Source organism: Erpetoichthys calabaricus, chromosome 4 (assembly GCF_900747795.2).
Source record: "Erpetoichthys calabaricus chromosome 4, fErpCal1.3, whole genome shotgun sequence".
NCBI classification, from domain to species: domain Eukaryota; kingdom Metazoa; phylum Chordata; class Cladistia; order Polypteriformes; family Polypteridae; genus Erpetoichthys; species Erpetoichthys calabaricus.
In genome coordinates, this window is record NC_041397.2 from 155,542,199 (window position 1) to 155,564,098 (window position 21,900).

General features: G+C 39.0%; 1 protein-coding gene across 2 annotated transcripts in view; it reads right to left on the reverse strand.

Moving 5' to 3' along the window:
* The window catches only part of LOC114650326 (SR-related and CTD-associated factor 4-like), a 381,518-nt gene that overhangs the window by 293,179 nt on the left and 66,439 nt on the right, over positions 1 to 21,900 (reverse strand). For both annotated transcript variants that reach the window (XM_051925744.1, XM_051925743.1), the window contains exon 6: positions 17,405 to 17,544. In XM_051925744.1, the coding sequence (XP_051781704.1) occupies positions 17,405 to 17,544 (140 nt within the window). The remainder of the gene's footprint in view (positions 1 to 17,404; positions 17,545 to 21,900) is intronic.

Below are 21,900 nucleotides of genomic sequence, written 5' to 3' on the forward strand. Positions count from 1 at the left end.
GAGCGTCCATATCGTCTAGGTTTGCGAACAGCCCCCCTGCTCAATCTCCCTACGCAAGAGAGAGGCGGAGAAAAGTAAGTTGGATAGCTTCTCAGCCATCTGCCAATAGCGTCCCTTGTATGAAATCAACTGGGCAAACCAACTGAGGAAGCATGTACCAGAAATTAAAAGATCCATTGTCCGCAGAAATCCACGAACCAGCAAAAAATCCGTGATATATATTTAAATATGCTTATATATAAAATCCGCGATGGAGTGAAGCCGCGAAAGGCGAAGCGCGATATAGCGAGGGATTACTGTACAACCTAACATTTATTTACATTTTTAAATCAATTCTGCACATTGTTTAGATGATAAAAATCTTGGGTCAACATAAACCCTTAAATCCTTTTCAAGGGATGGGCCAGTGTCTCAATTATCTTGTATTTATAATTTATGGTCATCTTGCCTCCTCATTGTTTGCCATTGCTCCACTTTTAACATCATCTGTAAATTTCACAAATTTATGAAATCAATGTCATTAATGTATACCAGAATAAAAAACAGTCCAAGGACATTCCCTGAGGGGTGGATAACCTCCCTCCACGTGGATCATTCTATTCAAATGTACAGTAATCCCTCGCTATATCGCGCTTCGACTTTCGCGGCTTCACTCTATCACGGATTTTATATGTAAGCATATCTAAATATATAACACGGATTTTTCGCTGCTTCACGGGTTTCTGCGGACAATGGGTCTTTTTACTTCTGGTACTTGCTTCCTCAGTTGGTTTGCCCAGTTGATTTCATACAAAAGATGCTATTGGCGGATGGCTGAGAAGCTACCCAATCAGAGCATGCAGTTAAGTTCCTGTGTGCTGCTGATTGGCTCAACAACGGAGTGCTGCATTAACCAGGAAGTCTCATCTCACTCATTCAGCATTAACATGCTCCTGCTACTGCTTCAGGGGCCGTGTCCAAGCGCCAACAGAAGATGCAAATGATTGCAGAAAAGGTAAAAGTTTTGGATATGTTGAAGGAAGGGAACAGCTACACCGCTGCAGGACACCATTACAGCATCAATGAGTCCACGATTCTTTTTATTTAAAAAGGAGGAAAAGCATATAAGATCTACAGCCGCAGTGTCCTTTAACCAGGGCGCAAAACGAATTGCAAGTGGACGTGATAAGGCAGTAGTCTGGATGGAATCTGCTTTAGGGATTTGGATTGAAGAGTGCTGGAAGAAGAACAACAGCGGTGCTACACAGTAGCCTGAAGAGGCTCCTTTAGAAGAGCTGTAACGCTATCCTTTGTTGTGCAGTAAAGTTAAACTCATCGTTATCGGACAAGTCGTCATGTCATTGTTGGTGAGTAACCATAATTAATTATCTACGTACAGTACTTATTACATGTACATAGTTTAGTGTCACTGTACACACATTTTACTGTATACAATTTTTCTTGCATTGTACGTATTTATTGCTGATGGCCTGCCTGTCGTAATGGCTGTAACATATGTGATATCGGAGACACTCGATATCTTTAAAATAATATTTAGGTTTTACTGTATATAAACTGTGTTTACATACATAATTTCAACGAATCTTACCTAATATCTAAGAGAATACAAAGGGTTTATGCTGTATAATTGTGCGGGAAATGTTTATAATAGTGTGGGAGAGTTTATATGGGCTTAAAATACATAAAAATAACCATATGAACATATGGTTTCTACTTCGCGGATTTTCATCTTCCGCGGGGGGTTCTGGAACGCAACCCCCGCGATGGAGGAGGGATTACTGTAATTTATTATCTACTAGCAAAATACACGCGCTTCGCAGCGGAGAAGTAGTGTGTTAAAGAGGTTATGTAAACATATATATACATATACATATATATACATATCTACATATACACATCCACATATACATATACATATATATATATATATATATATATATATATATATATACACACACATATACAAATTTACATATCTACATATTATATATATATATATATATATATATATATATATATAGAGATATAAATATAGACATACATATATACATACATACACACACACACATATATTATATATATATATATATATTATATATATATATATATACTATATATATATATATATATATATAGAGCAAAATACCCGCGCTTCGCAGCGGCGAAGTACTGCTTTAAAATTTTAAATAATAAACTGAGGGAAATTATACCAATAATTATTTGTTAAGGATCTCTTTGTATACCATGTTGTCAGTTCGCCCCTCCAGTTGTAATATGACCAAGTTGTGCGCTGAGCTTACTCTTGAGCATGCAACGTATACTTGGCCATGTGAAAAGCAAATCAAGAACAGCAAGACCGCGCCAGCTGCGGAGCTCAGCTTGGAGCGAAATGAAGTGAATGAAATGAGGTGAATGGGAGGGGAGATGATCACATGACTCCAAAACCCGCCTTAACTCTCCATCCCTCCACAAACACACAAACACAGTCTCTCGGATCCCAACTCTCGTTTATATATATAGATAAATAGCAAAATACCCGCGCTTCGCAGCGGAGAAGTAGTGTGTTAAAGAGGTTATGAAAAAGAAAAGGAAAAATTTTAAAAATAACGTAATATGATTGTCAATGTAATTGTGTTGTCATTGTTATGAGTGTTGCTGTCATATATATATATAATATATGTGTATGTGTATATGTGTATATGTATATATTGTTGCATCTGGCGCCGCCGTGAGTGGCAGCCTTTTCAGCAGCTCCGTGTATGACTGTATATGTATGTGTACTTTTCTACTTTTATTTTTCTATTTTTATTTATTGATCACTCCTACCACTTTATTTTATGTGGATTCCTTCCCTGGACACACTTACTTTTACAACGTGGGCATGGATTTTAACACGCCGAGACTCGCCTATTCAAGTACTCAACTTCGGGCGCTGAGAACAAATGCCAGTGCCGGTGTGGTTCCATATTTACCCGACGAGGTAAGAAGGCGGGTATCGTGGCAGCAGAGCCGGCACTAAGCTAAAAAAGAAGCGGCTTGCGAGAAAGTGGCGTTTCAAGCCTTCGGTGCCTTCTGTGATTCTGGGGAATGTAAACTCAATCTCAAATAAGATCGACGAACTGGCTGCGCTGGTGAAAAATGTAAGGACCTACAGAGAATGCAGTTTGTTGTGTTTTTGCGAAACCTGGCTAAATAACACCATCCCAGATGCCAACGTGGAGCTACCCGGGTTTAGCACAGTTAGAGCGGACAGAGATGCAAGTACCTGTGGTAAGCACAAAGGAGGAGGACTCGCTCTCTATGTTAATACACGGTGGTGTCACTCTGGACATGTTAACGTCAAAATCTCCACTTGCTGCAGGGACATCGAACTGTTGGCCGTAAGTTTACGTCCCTACTATTTGCCCAGAGAGTTTGGACATGTCATTGTTGTCATCGTGTATATCCCTCCTCGGGCAGACGTGGAGTCAGCGAGTGACATCATCCATTCCGCTGTTGCTAAGTTACAAACGCAGCACCCTGAGGCACTTGTGCTAATCGCTGGAGACTTTAACCATGTGACGCTGGACAAAACATTGCCTGCATTCTCCCAGTATGTGGACTGTAACACCCGGGGAAATAAGACTATTGATTTACTGTATGCAAACGTTAAAGACGCATACAGCGCCACCCCGCTGCCTGCGCTTGGGAAAGGAGATCATAACCTGGTTCAGCTTCAGCCTCACTATAAACCAAAAGTTAGAGTCCTACCTACAACCACACGATCATTCAGGAAGTGGACCCCGGAGGCTGAGAATACTCTGAGAGAACTTTTTGGAACTACAGACTGGGATATCCTGCAGGGATCTCATAATGAGAACATTGAGGAAGTTGTTGACTGCACTACTGACTACATCAACTTCTGTATGGACATTGTAGTTCCAGTAAGAACAGTACGCTGCTATGCTAACAACAAGCCATGGATTACAAGTGACATCAAGGGCCTTTTGAACCAGAAGAAAAGAGCCTTTAAAGACGGTGATCAGCATGAGCTCAAGCGCGTGCAGAAGGAACTCCGAGTCCAACTCAGGGCGGCGAAGGAGCAGTACAGGAGAAAGCTGGAGCAGAAGTTGCAGAATAACAGCATGAAGGAAGTGTGGGATGGGATGAAGATCATCACTGGCTGCAGCTCGAAGCGGGGGTACCACCATTGAGAGAGACGTGAAGAGAGCAAACCAAATGAACAACTTTTTTAACAGGTTTGACCACCCTAACCCACTCTCACTCTCACCTCGGAGTACTGCACCCTCCACACATCCTTCTGCTGATACCAGCATAGGAAAAACATCCCCACCCATAATAACAACAGCGCAAGTGAGCAGAGAGCTGAGGAGACTTCGTGCCAGCAAAGCAGCGGGTCCAGATGGAGTATCGCCACGACTGCTGAAGGTCTGTGCATCGGAGCTGGGGGGTCCTCTACAGCGCATCTTCAACCTGAGCCTGGAACAGGGGAGAGTCCCGAGGCTTTGGAAAACATCTTGTATCACCCCAGTCCCAAAGGTATCACGTCCTAGTGAGCTGAATGACTTTCGGCCTGTTGCTCTGACATCACATGTGATGAAGACCATGGAGAGGCTGCTGCTTCACCACCTTAGGCCACAGGTTCATCACGCCCTTGACCCTCTGCAGTTTGCATATCAGGAGAAGGTGGGAGCGGAAGATGCCATCATCTATATGCTACACCGATCCCTCTCTCACTTGGACAAAGGCAGTGGTGCTGTAAGAATTATGTTTCTAGACTTCTCTAGCGCCTTCAACACAATCCAACCTCTGCTACTTAGGGACAAGCTGACAGAGATGGGATTAGATTCATACCTAGTGGCATGGATCGTGGACTATCTTAAAGACAGACCTCAGTATGTGCGTCTTGGGAACTGCACGTCTGACATTGTGGTCAGCAACACAGGAGCGCCACAAGGGACTGTACTTTCTCCGGTCCTGTTCAGCCTATATACATCGGACTTCCAATACAACTCGGAGTCCTGCCATGTGCAAAAGTTCGCTGATGACACTGCTATCGTGGGCTGTATCAGGAATGGGCTGGAGGAGGAGTATAGGGACCTAATCAATGACTTTGTTAAATGGTCCGACTCAAACCACCTACACCTGAACACCAGCAAAACCAAGGAGCTGGTGGTGGATTTTAGGAGGCCCAGACCCCTCATAGACCCAGTGATCATCAAAGGTGACTGTGTACAGATGGTGCAAACCTATAAATATCTGGGAGTGCAGCTGGATGATAAATTAGACTGGACTGCCAATACTGATGCGCTGTGCAAGAAAGGACAAATCCGGTTATACTTCCTTAGAAGGCTGGCTTCCTTCAACATCTGCAATAAGATGCTGCAGATGTTCTATCAAACAGTTGTGGCGAGCGCCCTCTTCTACGCAGTGGTGTGCTGGGGAGGCAGCATTAAGAGGAAAGACGCCTCACGCCTGGACAAACTGGTGAGGAAGGCAGGCTCTATTGTTGGCATGGAGCTGGACAGTTTAACATCTGTGGCAGAGCGAAGGGCGCTCAGCAGGCTCCTATCAATTATGGAGAATCCACTGCATCCACTAAATAATGTCATCTCCAGACAGAAGAGCAGCTTCAGTGACAGACTGCTGTCACTGTCCTGCTCCACAGACAGATTGAGGAGATCGTTCCTCCCCCAAACTATGCGACTCTTTAATTCCACCAGGGGGGGTAAACGTTAATATTTAACATTATACATAGTTATTGTCTGTTTTTTTTCACCTGTATTATTATCATTCTTTAATTTAATATTATTTATTGTATCAGTATGCTGCTGCTGAAGAATGTGAATTTCCCATTGGGATTAATAAAGTATCTATCTATCTATCTATCTATCTATATACATATACATATATATACATATACATATACATATACAGTGGTGTGAAAAACTATTTGCCCCCTTCCTGATTTCTTATTCTTTTGCATGTTTGTCACACAAAATGTTTCTGATCATCAAACACATTTAACCATTAGTCAAATATAACACAAGTAAACACAAAATGCAGTTTGTAAATGGTGGTTTTATTATTTAGGGAGAAAAAAAAATCCAAACCTACATGGCCCTGTGTGAAAAAGTAATTGCCCCCTGAACCTAATAACTGGTTGGGCCACCCTTAGCAGCAATAACTGCAATCAAGCGTTTGCGATAACTTGCAATGAGTCTATTACAGCGCTCTGGAGGAATTTTGGCCCACTCATCTTTGCAAAATTGTTGTAATTCAGCTTTATTTGAGGGTTTTCTAGCATGAACCGCCTTTTTAAGGTCATGCCATAGCATCTCAATTGGATTCAGGTCAGGACTTTGACTAGGCCACTCCAAAGTCTTCAGTTTGTTTTTCTTCAGCCATTCAGAGATGGATTTGCTGGTGTGTTTTGGGTCATTGTCCTGTTGCAGCACCCAAGATCGCTTCAGCTTGAGTTGACGAACAGATGGCCGGACATTCTCCTTCAGGATTTTTTGGTAGACAGTAGAATTCATGGTTCCATCTATCACAGCAAGCCTTCCAGATCCTGAAGCAGCAAAACAACCCCAGACCATCACACTACCACCACCATATTTTACTGTTGGTATGATGTTCTTTTTCTGAAATGCTGTGTTCCTTTTACGCCAGATGTAACGGGACATTTGCCTTCCAAAAAGTTCAACTTTTGTCTCATCAGTCCACAAGGTATTTTCCCAAAAGTCTTGGCAATCATTGAGATGTTTCTTAGCAAAATTGAGACGAGCCCTAATGTTCTTTTTGCTTAACAGTGGTTTGCGTCTTGTAAATCTGCCATGCAGGCCGTTTTTGCCCAGTCTCTTTCTTATGGTGGAGTCGTGAACACTGACCTTAATTGAGGCAAGTGAGGCCTGTAATTCTTTAGACGTTGTCCTGGGGTCTTTTGTGACCTCTCGGATGAGTCGTCTCTGCACTCTTGGGGTAATTTTGGTCGGCCGGCCACTCCTGGGAAGGTTCACCACTGTTCCATGTTTTTGCCATTTGTGGATAATGGCTCTCACTGTGGTTCGCTGGAGTCCCAAAGCTTTAGAAATGGCTTTATAACCTTTACCAGACTGATAGATCTCAATTACTTCTGTTCTCATTTGTTCCTGAATTTCTTTGGATCTTGGCATGATGTCTAGCTTTTGAGGTGCTTTTGGTCTACTTCTCTGTGTCAGGCAGCTCCTATTTCAGTGATTTCTTGATTGAAACAGGTGTGGCAGTAATCAGGCCTGGGGGTGGCTACGGAAATTGAACTCAGGTGTGATACACCACAGTTAGGTTATTTTTCAACAAGGGGGCAATTACTTTTTCACACAGGGCCATGTAGGTTTGGATTTTTTTTCTCCCTAAATAATAAAAACCATCATTTAAAAACTGCATTTTGTGTTTACTTGTGTTATATTTGACTAATGGTTAAATGTGTTTGATGATCAGAAACATTTTGTGTGACAAACATGCAAAAGAATAAGAAATCAGGAAGGGGGCAAATAGTTTTTCACACCACTGTATATATATATATATATATATATATATATATATATATATATATATATATATATACACACACATATACATATACATATACATATACATATATATACATATACATATATATACATATACATACATATATATATATATATATATATATATATATATACATATATATATATACATACATATATATACATACATATACATATATATATATATATATATATATATATATACACATACATATACACACATACATGCAGTTTCAATAACATAGAAATCAACATTAACATCATTATCATATGAGAATATGAAGTAATATATAAGAAGCACATTTCATATAAATATAAATTACTAAACAGTAAAATCCATCCATCCATCCATCCATTTTCCAACCCGCTGAATCCGAACACAGGGTCACGGGGGTCTGCTGGAGCCAATCCCAGCCAACACAGGGCACAAGGCAGGAAACAATCCTGGGGTTTTATCTTTATTTTATTTTATTGTAGAATCAACTCCTATCTGCGCACACCAGGGCGGCCGTGGGCGGATGCGTATGGTGTATTCACTCCATGTTATCGTGCATTGCGCTGTCACTGGTATTTTGATAAAAGAATTTGAACAACATATAAGAAGCGTATAAATTATTAAACAGTAAAACATTAACATTTAAGAAGTAAAGTAACATTAAGTACTACTGCAGTGCCTTCGGGTATACCTCATTTTTTGTTTGCCCATTACATGCTTAATTGTATACATTTTTTGGTGTACCTACCCGAGAACACGCGACATATAACCGAGCGTGGGAGAAGCATGGATTTTAAACACGCGTTGAGTTCATCTGCTGGTCTCCCTTGTGGAATAACTGGTAATGTTTGACTAAAATCTACAGCGAGTAAAACGACATTACCTCCTATTTTTTTTTTTTTACGATCTCTGAGCTCTTGCTTTTTTTGGTTCAATGCTTCATAAGCTCTTTTATGTTCTATGGTGTACTAATCCCAAACCATCATCTTTGAATGTTGCAAGACTTTCGCCTTGTATGTAGATCGGGGTAATTACATTCATTGCATTCCTAGTCTGAATCACAATCTGATTGTATGGGTGGTTACCTGGCACTGTAGGGTTGCCACCCGTCCTTTAAAATACGGAATCGTCCCGTATTTGAGAATGAAATTGCGCGTCCCGTTTTGAATCAATACGGGACGGGATTTATCCCGTATTTTTTTTATCATTTTTTTTAAAGCAGCGTCTCATGCAAATCATCCCACACGCATTTTATGAAGATGCCTCCTTTCGTAGTTTTGATTGGGTAATACTTGACGTCATCGTTAGTTTGATTGGTCTTTTAAACTGTCCAGTGAGGAGGGCGGGTCTTTTAAGTACAGTCTGCAAAGTGTTGGCACTGGGATGTGGCACCCGCTGCAGTATGCGTCCCTTATTTTTTTGTATTAAAAGTGGTAACCCTACGTGGCAGGTAACAGTTATGTCTGGTCATGAAGTCGTCTAAAATCCGCCACGTGCCCTCTTTTAAGTGTGAGAAGCAGATATATATAGCCAAATTCTCGCGCTTCGTTGCGGCGAAGTACTGCTTTTAATTTTTTAAGAAAAGAAAACCTTTTTAAACGGATCGAAAATACAGTATACCAATAACAATTTGTTAAGGATCTGTTTTTTTCTGAACCTCGCTTTTCACAGCTGTCGCGCTACGGCGTGTGTTTCGTTTATTTGACAGTATGTAGATCGTGGTAATTACATTCATGGCATTCGTTTTCTGAATCACAATCTGACTGTATGGGTGGTTACCTGCCAGGTAACGCTTGTGGTTGGTCAGGAAGTCGCCTTACATCCGCCACGTGCCCTCTTTCTGTTCCCAGAAGCTGATCATAGAATGGTTTTAATAGTTTACTTTCAAATAATGCAAAGAGTATGTGACACGTGTTTCTCCCTAATTCTGGGCTCATCAGGCATACACACTCACTTCATCCCCTCTCGGGAATCGAATCTCTATCGTCAGCGCCAGAGTTGAAGCCCCCAACGTTGCGGTCAGCAAGTCGGCTAACATCCACCATGTGCCGTGTTTCAGTTGCGAGAAGCAGATCATAGAATGGTTGAAACTGTTGCCCCTAACGTTGCGCTACAGCGTGTGCTTCGTTTATACCTCGTGTCTTCTCATTAAACTTTTATCTCGCGAATATGTTATTGCAATCCGCAGCGGGAGCGTTTCTATAAACTTAATTTAAACTTACGTTTTACACCGTGCTTTGTTTCCCTTATGAACATGCTTGTATGCTTCACTCGCTGGCTTCTTATTGTTTCGCTCCCTTCTCAATTGTTTAATGAATTTTTTGTTCTTCGCTGTTTGCAGCTCTTCCTTCATTTCTCCCTACTGAGTTCTTTTATCTCGCCAATATGTTATTGCAATCCGCAACGGGAGCGTTTCAATAAACTTAATTTAAACTTACGTTTTACACCGTGCTTTGTTTCCCTTATGAAGATGCTTGTATGCTTCACTCGCTCCCTTCTCAATTGTTTAATTAATTTTTTGTTCTTCGCTGTTTGCGGCTCTTCCTTCATTTCTCCTTACTCAGTTCACAGTCTTTTCACGTGATTACGTGGGAGGCGTGATGACGTGACACTCAACTCCGCCTCCCACGGCCATCAAGCTGCCGTCCATTACAGTATATTGTCAAAAATGAGGTTCCAGTTATGACCATTACGCGTTGAATTTCGAAATGAAACCTGCCTAACTTTTGTAAGTAAGCTGTAAGGAATCAGCCTGCCAAATTTTAGCCTTCCACCTACACGGGAAGTTGGACAATTAGTGATGAGTGAGTCAGTCAGTCAGTGAGTCAGTGAGGGCTTTGCCTTTTATTAATTAGTATAGATGAGAGCAGGATTCCATTCAAAAAAGCACTGTGAAAATGGTATATACCCTTTCAAAACACAAACCAAGACGTTAAAGGATGGTAACCTCAGATTTACAGGGTATTATGTGTTTTCTTAAACAGATTTTAGCTGCAACTGGATTTTACTGTTTATTCTTGACACGACTCACGCCCATTAAACTGTGAGGGATGTACTTAAAGTGCCATGATGCGTGTTTGTAACAATAAAAAAAAAAAAAAAAAAAAAAAAAAAGAGAGACTTATTACTATGGTATTTTATTAAACTTGGCAGCTTAACTTATTTCTCATCAGCTTTTCAAAACACCATATCATTAGACACGTTTGCTACGTCCACACTATGCAGGCACCAAGAATAACAGTTTAAAAAGTAAAATTTTGGTTTGCAAACTCACACAGAGCTTGAATATGAAGCTGCATTTAGCTCTGTTACTCAGTTTTTGTGGATTACCATAGGCATAATTTTAAAGTGCTTCATGTCAGATAAAATTTAATCATGCAATACACCTCAACAATTTTAAATTTGATTTCAAAAGGTGGTCACTGAATGAAAGAAATTTGAGCAGATCCATTTGAGGTTTATCTTTTTTAATTGAAAATTCCTTTTTGTGTTTGCCATTTATTATTTGATAATTTATATTTTTTATTGTTATTAATATTAAAAAATACTTGCTAAAGTTCAATGTTTTTTGTTTTAATTACGTAGATTTGCTCTATGCAAAATAGTAATAATCATCAAAAACATGTATGAAATAACCTATAAGAAAATTTCACTGTTAACACAATTAATGGAAATGGCCATGTAATCTAAACAGTGTCTTAAAAACTTTACTACCTCTTCCAGGTGTTTATCTGTTGTTTAAGATTTGAGGCTGTGCTATCAGAATCACTTTTATTCACCACTACTTACTGTACAAGAATTTGACTTGGTAGATTCAGAGCTGCTTATAACAGAACACAACATCAAACACAATTAACATAAACAGTGTAAGAGCCATTTTCCTAGTTATATAAGATTCATAAATATTTTACTAGATGACACAGCATAATCTATGGGAGGTTCCTATAACCCCCACAAGTTGAGTAAAATTGGTATATTCTAGCTATTTCTATCTGCGCTGACTAAACCTTAATCTCAGTTAGTGACCAGCCTTGCCATATGTAAGGTGTAGAAGGCATATGGTTTTAAACCGTGCCGGTGCATGTGCCTCTCGTGCCTACAGGCCCACGGCCCTTTTGAGTGTGTGAAATAACTAAGAAAACAGTGCTTATTTAATTACTGTGTCGTACGTTTAAAGCGTACAGAAGAAGAAGCTAAGAATCCTTAAGTATAAAAAGAAGAAGTAAAGAACTTTTAAGTACAGAAAAAACTAAAGTTTCTCAAGAAAAGCTAAGTTTACAGAAGATATATTTTTTCCTCTTTTTTGCCTTTTATTCTATGTGTTTAACTACTTTTTCTTTATTCTTGTGTGGATTATTTGCTTTTAACTTTCATTAAATACTTTTAAAACAAACTTTTGGACTGAAAGATTTCTTTCGGCACGCATTTTACCCGTACTTGATCTCGCCTTATACTTCGGCGGCTACAAATAGCAAAAGTTAAAAAGAAAAACTTCATACAAAGTTGCAGAATAGTAAAATTATACAGGAGATGTGTAAATGATGATGTGCACACACAATACATATACTGCACATACACAACCCTTCACACAGTATATTACAGACCGCATGAATATACAAAAAAGACAGGTTAAGTTACTGGCTTGAGAGGGCTATGACTTAGGAAAAGAAACTATTAAGGCGTCTGTTAGTTTTAGTTTTAATTGACCTGAAGCATTTAGAGGAGTTTTTGGAATAATGATGAGCTGGGTGAGACGAGTCTGTGGTGATCCTTATGGCATGGTTAGTGACATAAGATGTATACAGTTCTGCAACAGATGGAAGACCACAGCTACTTATTTTCTCAGCAGACCTCACAACACGCTGCAATTTATTTTTGGTGTGTGACATTGCTTAACCAAACCAGATAATAATGGAGAATATGATTACACTTTCAATTATAGCTTTATAAAAATGAACTAGGATTGGCTAGAAAATATTTAATTTCTTTAGATGGTTAAAAAGGATAGTTGCTGAAGAGCCTTTTTAGTGATGGAAGTGGTGTTAATGTCCCAACTGAGAGTGTTTGTGATAGTTGTGCCTACAAATTTGAAGGATTCCACCATATTGACTACAGATTCATTAATTTCTAATGTGAGAGGTGAGGGTGTAACTACTGTTTGTGAAAGTGAATGACTATTTCCACAGTCATGGTGCAATTGAGGACTAGGCTGTTGGAAGTACACCAAGACACAAGACAAGACACCTCTTTTCTATAAGCTGTTTTGTTGCCAGTAATAATCAGAACAATAATGGTGGTGTCGTCAGCGATCTTAATGATTTTTTACTGAAGGATCAATGGACCTACAGTCATTGGTGTACAGAGAATAAAGGAGAGGGTTTAGTACACAGCCTTGAGGAACACCTGTTGTAATATGTAGACAGTCTGAGAAGTGGCAGCCACCACAAATGTATTGCTTCCAGGTTGTCAGAAAACTGTAAATCCATTTGCAGAAAGAAGGATTCAGTTTAGTCTGTAGAACTTTAGTTAACAGCAGTTCAGGGACAATGGTTTTAAAAGCTGAACTGAAGTCTACAAACAAAATTCTGGCACAAGTTCCTTTGTAGTCCAGATCCTCCAGCACAAACTGAAGTTCCATGTTGATGGGATCATTCACAAATTTATTTGCTCAATATGCAAACTGAAGAGGATCAAGATCAGAAGCAGTAACAGACTTCAGATGGGTTAGAACAAGCCGTTCAAATATCTTTGTTAGAACTGATGCAAGAGCAATAGGCGTGTGATCACTGAGGCAGTTTATTTTTGGGAAAAGGAACAATAACAGAATATTTAAAGTAATCTGGTATGGTACACTGTGCAAGAGACTGGTTAAATATGTCTGTAAAGAAGTTGCCTAGCACAGTGTTTGACTGTTGCAAGTGAGTCAGGACCCATACCGGCTGACTTTTTTACAGTTTTGTATTGCAAACAGCTTCCAGACATCATATTCTTTGATAGAAAAGGAATAAGAGCGGTGAGACTTTTGTGAAGAAATTTATCAAAAGCCACTTCAAAATTTATCAAAAGCCACTGTTCTCAAAACCACTTCAAAATTGATGGAGCAGAGGGATTGTAGAAAATTAGCACCTTGTTGTTCAAATCTACCTTAAAACCTGTTAAATTTATCAGGGATGAATGAATCTGATTAAGCACTGGGAGATGTCTTTTTGGAATCTGTAACAAACTGAAGGCTTCTCCATAATGAGGAGCTATTGTTTGCTGAAAACTGAAGCTCCAGTTTTGTTTTTGTGTTTACATTTAGAATATCTGATTGCACTGTTTAGCCAATTCCTGGCCTGTCTATAGGAATCCTTATCACCAGTTTATTTGGTGGTTTCTTTTACCTGACATAGATTCCTTAGTTGTTTGATGAACCAATGCTTTCCATTGTTGAAAATGACAATAGTTTTGCTGGAAATGAAAACCTCTTCACAGAAGCTGATATAAGTAGTAACAGCATCAGACATTTCATGAATGTTTTCACAAGGGTTTTTAAAAACATCCCAATATGAACAATCTTGTAATTATTCAACCAACTCATCAGTCCATGAACGTATAAATTTTCTTACTGGTTTAGCCGATTTTAGTCTTTGTTTATAAGTGGGTAGCAACTGTAGCAAAACATGGTAAGAATCAGTCAGTGAAGGCCAAGATAAAGCCCGGAATGCATCCTTTACAGCGCAGTACCAGTGATCCAAAGTTTTCCTATCCATCGTGGGGCATTAAGCAAGCTGTTTGTATCTTGGAAGCTTGATGGTTAGGTTTGCATTATTAAAGTCTCCCATCACTATAATCTAGGTGTTTGTATGACTGTTCACCAAGCTAGTGATATAGTATTTCAATTGATGCTGCTTTTCATTCACATTCGCCTTAGGCCCAATGTGAACTCCAACAAGAACTATTGAGGAAAATCCACAAGGTGAACAAAATGGCTTACAGTTAATAGCAAATAGTTCCAGTTTGCTGGAGCAGAGCTTTGGTAATATGGAAATGATACAACACCCATTTTTGTTAATCGAGTAGCAGACTCCACCACCTTTTGACTTGCTCCAGCGATCAACATCTCTATCTGCTCTGTTAAGCAGAAACCCTAGAAGTTCTAAGGCAGAGTCAGGAACTGATGCCTTAAGCCATGACTACAAAAAGCAATAAGCCAAAGAGAAAAAATAATCCTTACTTGTTGTCAGAAGATTAAGTTCACCTGTTTTATTCATCAGTGAACTGACATTACTGTAGATAAAACTAAAGCGGAAAGAGGAGCTCAAAAAGCACGGCTCCTGAACCACACAAAGGACCCTGTGTGCCTCCAATCTTCCCTGCTTCAGATTCGACTTATGTGGCTGTGAGTCTGAGATTGCAGTCAAAGGGTTCTTAAGAATTAAATCTGTATTTAAGTGTCCTCAATTGGTTGAGGATGAATGAAGTCCAAGCCCAATAGATAGGAGCTTATCCAGTTTGTAAGTAATCCTTATATTGTTACAAAAGGCATAGTTAAACAAAAACAACAGAAACATAAGCAGTGACCAAACAACCGTGGCAGGGACAGTTTGTATTAGAACTGTCAAACTGACCAGTAATTAAGACAGCAATTTTCAATTAACTATGTTTGAATTCATTCAAATGTATACTAAAAAGTATGTGTACTATATGATTTCTGCAAACTAGCAAGTGTGCACAATTTATTTCCAATTCCGCACTTACTTTTCTTACTAAACAAAGCACCCACGAGCAGCAACTTGTTGCATGTTGATTAGCACATGGAAGTAGGAAGTGCACTGTGTAAGTGATAAGTATTACACTATAAACCTATAAAACATTAATAAATTCATCACTTCTTTACATTTATGTGCAAAAACAAAATAACAGACTCTCATGAGAGGTGATCACTAGATGTCGCCATTTAGGGCAACCACAGTTAAGTGTCTATTGCTTTTGCTTGTTAACTTTGCTTTTTGTAACAAAATGAAGATTACTTACACTTGAGATCGAACTTCCTTGAGCTTCGCCCAAACAAGAACACTTATTACAGTTCATACACTTCAGCACAAGCCTTTTTATTACTTTTCCACTACCAACCAGCACAAGAATCCAGGACTACTTTACACTCCAGTTCTGCATATCCACAGCAAAATGTGAGGGGTTCCTCACTCTCTTGCTCGATCTCCTGATCACTGTCAACAAAATCAGATTCTGAAAAATCAGAGTCAAACTCAGCCATTATGCGCAAAACATCGTCTGCTGAGTATTTTCTTTTCTGCACTCGCTTCGCTCCCTCATGAGATGTCGATGCCATCTTGCCTTTGTTTACATTTGTTTACATTTTGTAACTCACGCATACGCAAGGATTAGATGCCGAGTCAATGAGTCTAACATTCCTCCAAGCAGACAGGGAATGCCTGTGACGTAACAGTGAGCTTTGTCGCTATTAACAGCTGACTGTCACCCTCTACCCCTGGATGTCGACTTTTGTCGACATGCACCCTCAACCTCTCCTGTCGACAAACGTCGACATCCGCCCTAAAAGAGTTAACTTCAGAAGTCACATCATTAGTTGAGTAGGGTCCACCTATGTGCAATCAACGTGTCACATGATGTCTGTATAAACAGACCTGTCCTGAAAGACCAAGGAGCGCTCCAGACAGGTCAGAGATAAAGATGTGAAGAAGTACATATCAGGGTTGGGTTATTTAAAAAAAATCCAAACTAGGCATATCCCACTGAGCACCATTAATTCAATCATAACAAAATGGAAAGAATATGTCACAGACCAGGAAAGGAGGGCATTAATTAGAAATACAACAAAGACAGGAAGGATAACACTGAAGGCCCTGCAAAATACACAGCAGAAATGAGAGTATCTATAGGACCACTTCAAGCCATACACTATTTAGAGCAGAGCTTATGGATGAGTGGCCAGAATAAAGCCATTACAAAAATTTGATATTTGGCCAACAGCATGTGACAGACTCACCAAACATACAGAAGAAGGTTCTCTGCTCAGATGAAACTAAAATACAACTTTCTTTGGCCATCAGGGGAAACATTGTGTGGGGTGCAAAACAATTCTTTCCATTAGCCGAGAACACCACTCCCACAGTGAAGCATGTTGGTAACAGCATCATGGGGAGGGCATGTTTTCAGCAAGGACATGAAACCTGATCAGGATTAAAGGAATGATTTATGGCACTCAATACAAGGCACTTCTTGAGGAAAATCCGGTTTCATTCTACCAGAGATTTGAAACTGGGACAAAGGTTCATCTTCCAGCTGGAAACATACTGCTAAAGCGACACTGGAGTGGTTTAAAGGGAAACTTTTAAATGTCTTGGAATGGTCTAATCGAAGCCCAGACTTCAATCCAATTGAAAACCTGTTGTATGATTTCAAGATTGATGCACACCAACACAACCTAACTTGAAGGAGCTGACGCAAATTTGCCTTGAGTAATGGGAGAAAATTCCAGTAGCTAGATGTGCTAAGCTAATAGAGACATCTCCCCAAGAGACTTGTAGCTGTTTTTGCAGCAAAAGATGGCTTTACAAAATATTGATTTCTTTCATGATTTCTGTTATAGTTGCCTTAATTAATTTGTGTCCCAAAAAAATATATTTTCTGCCTTCAAAGTGGTAGGCATGTTTTGTAAATAAAATGGTGCTGAACTCCCAAAAATCTATTTCAATTCCAGGTTGTAATTCAACAAAATACGACAAAAACCAAAAGTGATGAATGGCACTGTATGTGTGAATTCATACATTTAGAAATGATATAAATAGAAATATCTTAAAAATAATCCTTTCACCTGTTGTCCTTGTGTTGACTGAAATAACTGAGCAACAGCAGCAAAGGCATCAGAGTTGGGCAACTGTGGAACTGCAGGAGCCAAGTTGGTTGCGAGGGTAGGTGGAGGTTCAACCAGAACTTTAACAGGTGATGGAGATCCTGCAAAGTAAGGTGAAAAGGTAAATTCTCTATCGTTATATTTTACAAAATGTATGTCAATAGTACAAGGGATGCTACTACAGGTACAATAATGCAAATAATTTCTCCCATTATCATAAGCAACCTACAAATTAATACTATGAAATAAATTGCCTACAGAATGCCCACAGACATAAAACCAAAAAAAAAAAAAAAAATTCACCTCAACTTTTAAAACAACTTTTTAAATACATATGTAGTGGGCAAAACAGGTGGAACAATACATTTAGGAACATTTAAGCAAAATATAAAAATAAACAAATATAAACACATTAATTTTAAGGAACAGTGAATATGAAAAAAATCTAGAGAAGTCAACATTATTATTTTTTTTCATCCAGATTATAACATTGAGGACTAACACTTGATAGAAAAATGTCCAACATGTGTTCGATTGTGTTACTGGCAATGAATGTCAGGTCAAATTATTTTCCTGTGTATTGTATGAGACAATACACTTATCTCACGATAAAATGGTGATTGCAGCGGATTTCAATATACATGTTGGTGAAGGGAACAGAGGGAATGAGAAGGTGATGGATAGGTATGGTATCCAGAAGAAGGTCAGATTGTAGTGGATTTTGCAAAACGGACGGACATGGCTGTGGTGAATGTGTATTTTAAGAAGAGGGAGGACCGCAGAGTGATGTATAAGAGTAGAGGAAGATGCACACAGGTAGATAATATCCTATGCAGGAAGGTCAGTCTGAAGGAGACTGCAAAGTGGTGGCAAGGTAAACCATAGTTAGGCAGCATAGAATGGTGGTCTGTGGGAGGCCAATGGAGATCAAGAAGAGGAGGACGAGAGTGAGGGCAGAGCCAAGGATCAAATGATGAAAGTTGAAGAAGGAAGACTAAGGTGGAGTTCAGGGAGGAGGCAGACAGGCACTAGGTGGCAGTGAAGAGTTACCAGACAACTGAACAACTACAGCAGAAGTGGTAATGGAGACAGCTAGAAGGGTGCTTAATGAGACATCTGGACAGAGGAAGGAGGACAAGGAAACCTAGTGGTGGAATGAGGAAGAACAGGAGGGTATACAGAGGAAGAGGTTGGCGAAGAAGAAGTGGGATAATCAGAGATGAAGAAAGTAGACAGGAGTAAAAGGAGATAAGGTATAAGGTGAAGAGAGAGGTGGTGATGGTTAAAGATAAGGCGTATGATGAATTGAATGAGAGGTTAGACACTAAAGAGGGAAAAAAAGAACAGTACCAATTGACTATCCAAAGGGACAAAGCTGGGAAAGACGAGCAGCAGGTTAGGGTGTTAAAGAACAAATGATGGAAACGTACTCACAAGGAGAGTGTGTTGAGAGATGGAAGGAGTACTTCCTTTTAATACTAAAATACTGAAAGTTTCAGAAAAGTATCATCTTTTGCCTTTTCTACTGTATTCCTAACTACCTTTCAGCCTCCCAAATATTCTTCTTGAAGATTGCCCTCATGCTCTCACACACCCTACGTTTTGCACTGAAGTTATTAACACTAGAATCCCTGAAGCCTATGAAAACACTTGTAATCTGTAAGCTGGGAAAACTTTTTGCCCAAGTTGAGCTCCATCAAGCAGGAGGATGTGATAGCAGGCTGCTTGAGCTGATCAACACATTTACAAAACAAAAGATGCTGAAGGAGGTGCGCGAAGGAATTTAAGGTGGGCCAGGAATACAAGTTTTTTCGTAGGTTTCAGGGATTCTAGTGTTAATCTTATATGGCTTATACTTCATATTCTTATTAAACCACAACAGAAAAACTTTTCATTTCCTACTAATTCCAAATTTTGGGATTTTCCTATCCTGCATTACATATAAAAAGCTCTTAAACCTGGTTTATTGTTCTTTAACTATCTCGACACTTAAAAGCTTATACCAGTCAATTCCTTTAAGACTACGCTACATCATTTCAAAAATCTTCATTACCCAAGTTAAACTTAACGGTTTTGGTCTTTTAATAAATCAAAACATTAGAAAATAAATGTAAAGGTATGTTTTTGTAAGCTTAACCTTTTGTATTAAAATAAAATAATCTTAAATGCTGTAACAAAACTCAAAATGGAAAGACTGGGGTACACACCAAATAATAATCCCAAGATAGGTGCATTTAACATTAAAAGATCCTACTGTAAGAAGTAGCACCGTACCGTTGTAATGGCCAGGGCTAGCTATGGCTATTTTTGAACTGTTCATTATATTCCATTGTTTGTCCAGCACCTTCAATTGTCCTCCACTGGGTGTGTGCTGTTCCTCCCCATAATGAACTCAAGACTGCTATGTACTCGAGGGCTTATTTGTATTATATATTCTGAAAGTCTCATATTGCATTTTTGAACTTTTCTCCACTTAAGATGTACTGTGAATAATCCCAAGGCTTACAGAATTCAGAGCTCTGCATGCCGAAAAGACAAGTCACTGTCAATCATGAACTAAGACGCATCCATCTTCAGGGTTACTACAATATTAACAGAAAATATCTGTACTGCAGTTACACAATACATATTGCATGTTAATCATCACACACACGTATGAATTTTACATTCAATGCTTGACCACTGATTTTGTATCTATTCTAGTTTACAAGGTACAAAGGAATATTGATAGTACAGAGAAGTCTGAACAATCTCAAAAATACAAGCCTATTTATTTATGATTAAGTACATGGGCTCAAAAGTATGCAAACCAGAACAGAGCTAAGTGACCTTCTTCTGCAGAATGTGGAATTTAGATCTCATCACACAGGTACACATTACAGTCTGTCCAATCCTAAATCTACCAAATTGATAGCAACTACCAGTCAAAAGTTTAAAATCACATCAGTTTTTTTCAGTTTTTATTGGAAATGTACAGTTTAATATCTTAATATTTTAGGAAATCAAGGAATACAACAAAAACAATTGGCAAAAGTGTCAAGGAATCATTAAGTGTACAAAATTTTATTTAAATTTTTGATTCATCAAGGTAGCTTCCTTCTACTGATATAACAGCCAAACTGTGATAACCCTTTTGATTCAGAATGCCAGTCACTGTGCAAGTCACCAACTCCGTCTCTAGCAAAAGAACTTAATTTTGTCCTTTAACCTTCTTAGCGTTACATTTTTTCTCAAAAAAACTTTACGCACTGCATTTTTACCTAGAAAAACAACATTTTTATTAAGTCTAATCTCTTCATAAAACACTAAAAGTACAAAGTCAGATGTGTAGAAAGTATAATAATGATACAAATAATAATGATGAATAATAATATGATATAATATAAAGAGCACATTTAAACACATAATGCTCTAAAAGGATAAGAGTATTATCGAAGACCTCAGCCTCCCTGCACAGATACATGTCTTTTTCCTTTAATCCTGGAAACACTGTTGAACTTCAATAAAGATAAAACACCACTGACGCTGGAACTCTTACACACACACAACCAAAAAAGGCCACACCCTCTCCTAACCAGGGACTTGTATATGATTATATATAAAACCTTGCTTAGGTTCCTCAACAAACCTTTGCTTATGCTTGAAAGGAAAAGACAGTACACACACAAAAATACATATACACGCCAGGTCCCATGTCAAGTTCCTTTATAAATCTCAAAAAAATCTTGAAACATGTTTGCGCTTTCAGCCACTCTGACTTTTTTTTTTTTTTTAAAAAGCCTTTTGAATATTCATGACCTAATCACCACAATAATCTGGCCTATCTCCCAAGTGACATCTTTACGTTCAAACCCTGGGAGAATACAGAAAACAAAACTTTAGTGAGTGTGAGCTTGAGGTATTACTGACATTTGGCAGAATTTAACACTAAAATCCATGAAGCCTGTGAAAAAAGTTGTAATGCTGGGCCACCTTAAATTCCTTCCCTCCACCGATGCAGCGCTAGATGGACAAAATGTTCTCCCAGCTCCAGTCTGTTTATCTGGGAGTGAGGTGTCTGGAATTGTATAAGGTAAATAGTTATTTGGAATACAGTGATCCCTCGCTATATCGCGCTTCGTCTTTCGCGGCTTCACTCCATCGCGGATTTTAAATGTAAGCATATGTGAATATATATCGCGGATTTTTCACTGCTTCGCGGATGTCTGCGGTCTACAGTACGTGTGCTTCCTCAGTTGATTTGCCCATTTGAATTCAAACAAGGGACGCATTTGAATTCAAACAAGGGATGCTATTGGCGGATGGCTGAGAAGCTACCCAATCAGAGCACGCAGTTAAGTTCCTGTGTGCTGCTGATTGGCTCAGCAACGGAGTGTGCATTAACCAGGAAGTATAATCTCACTCATTCAGAATTAATGCACGTTACTGCTAATGCTTCAGGATTGCAGAAAAGGTAA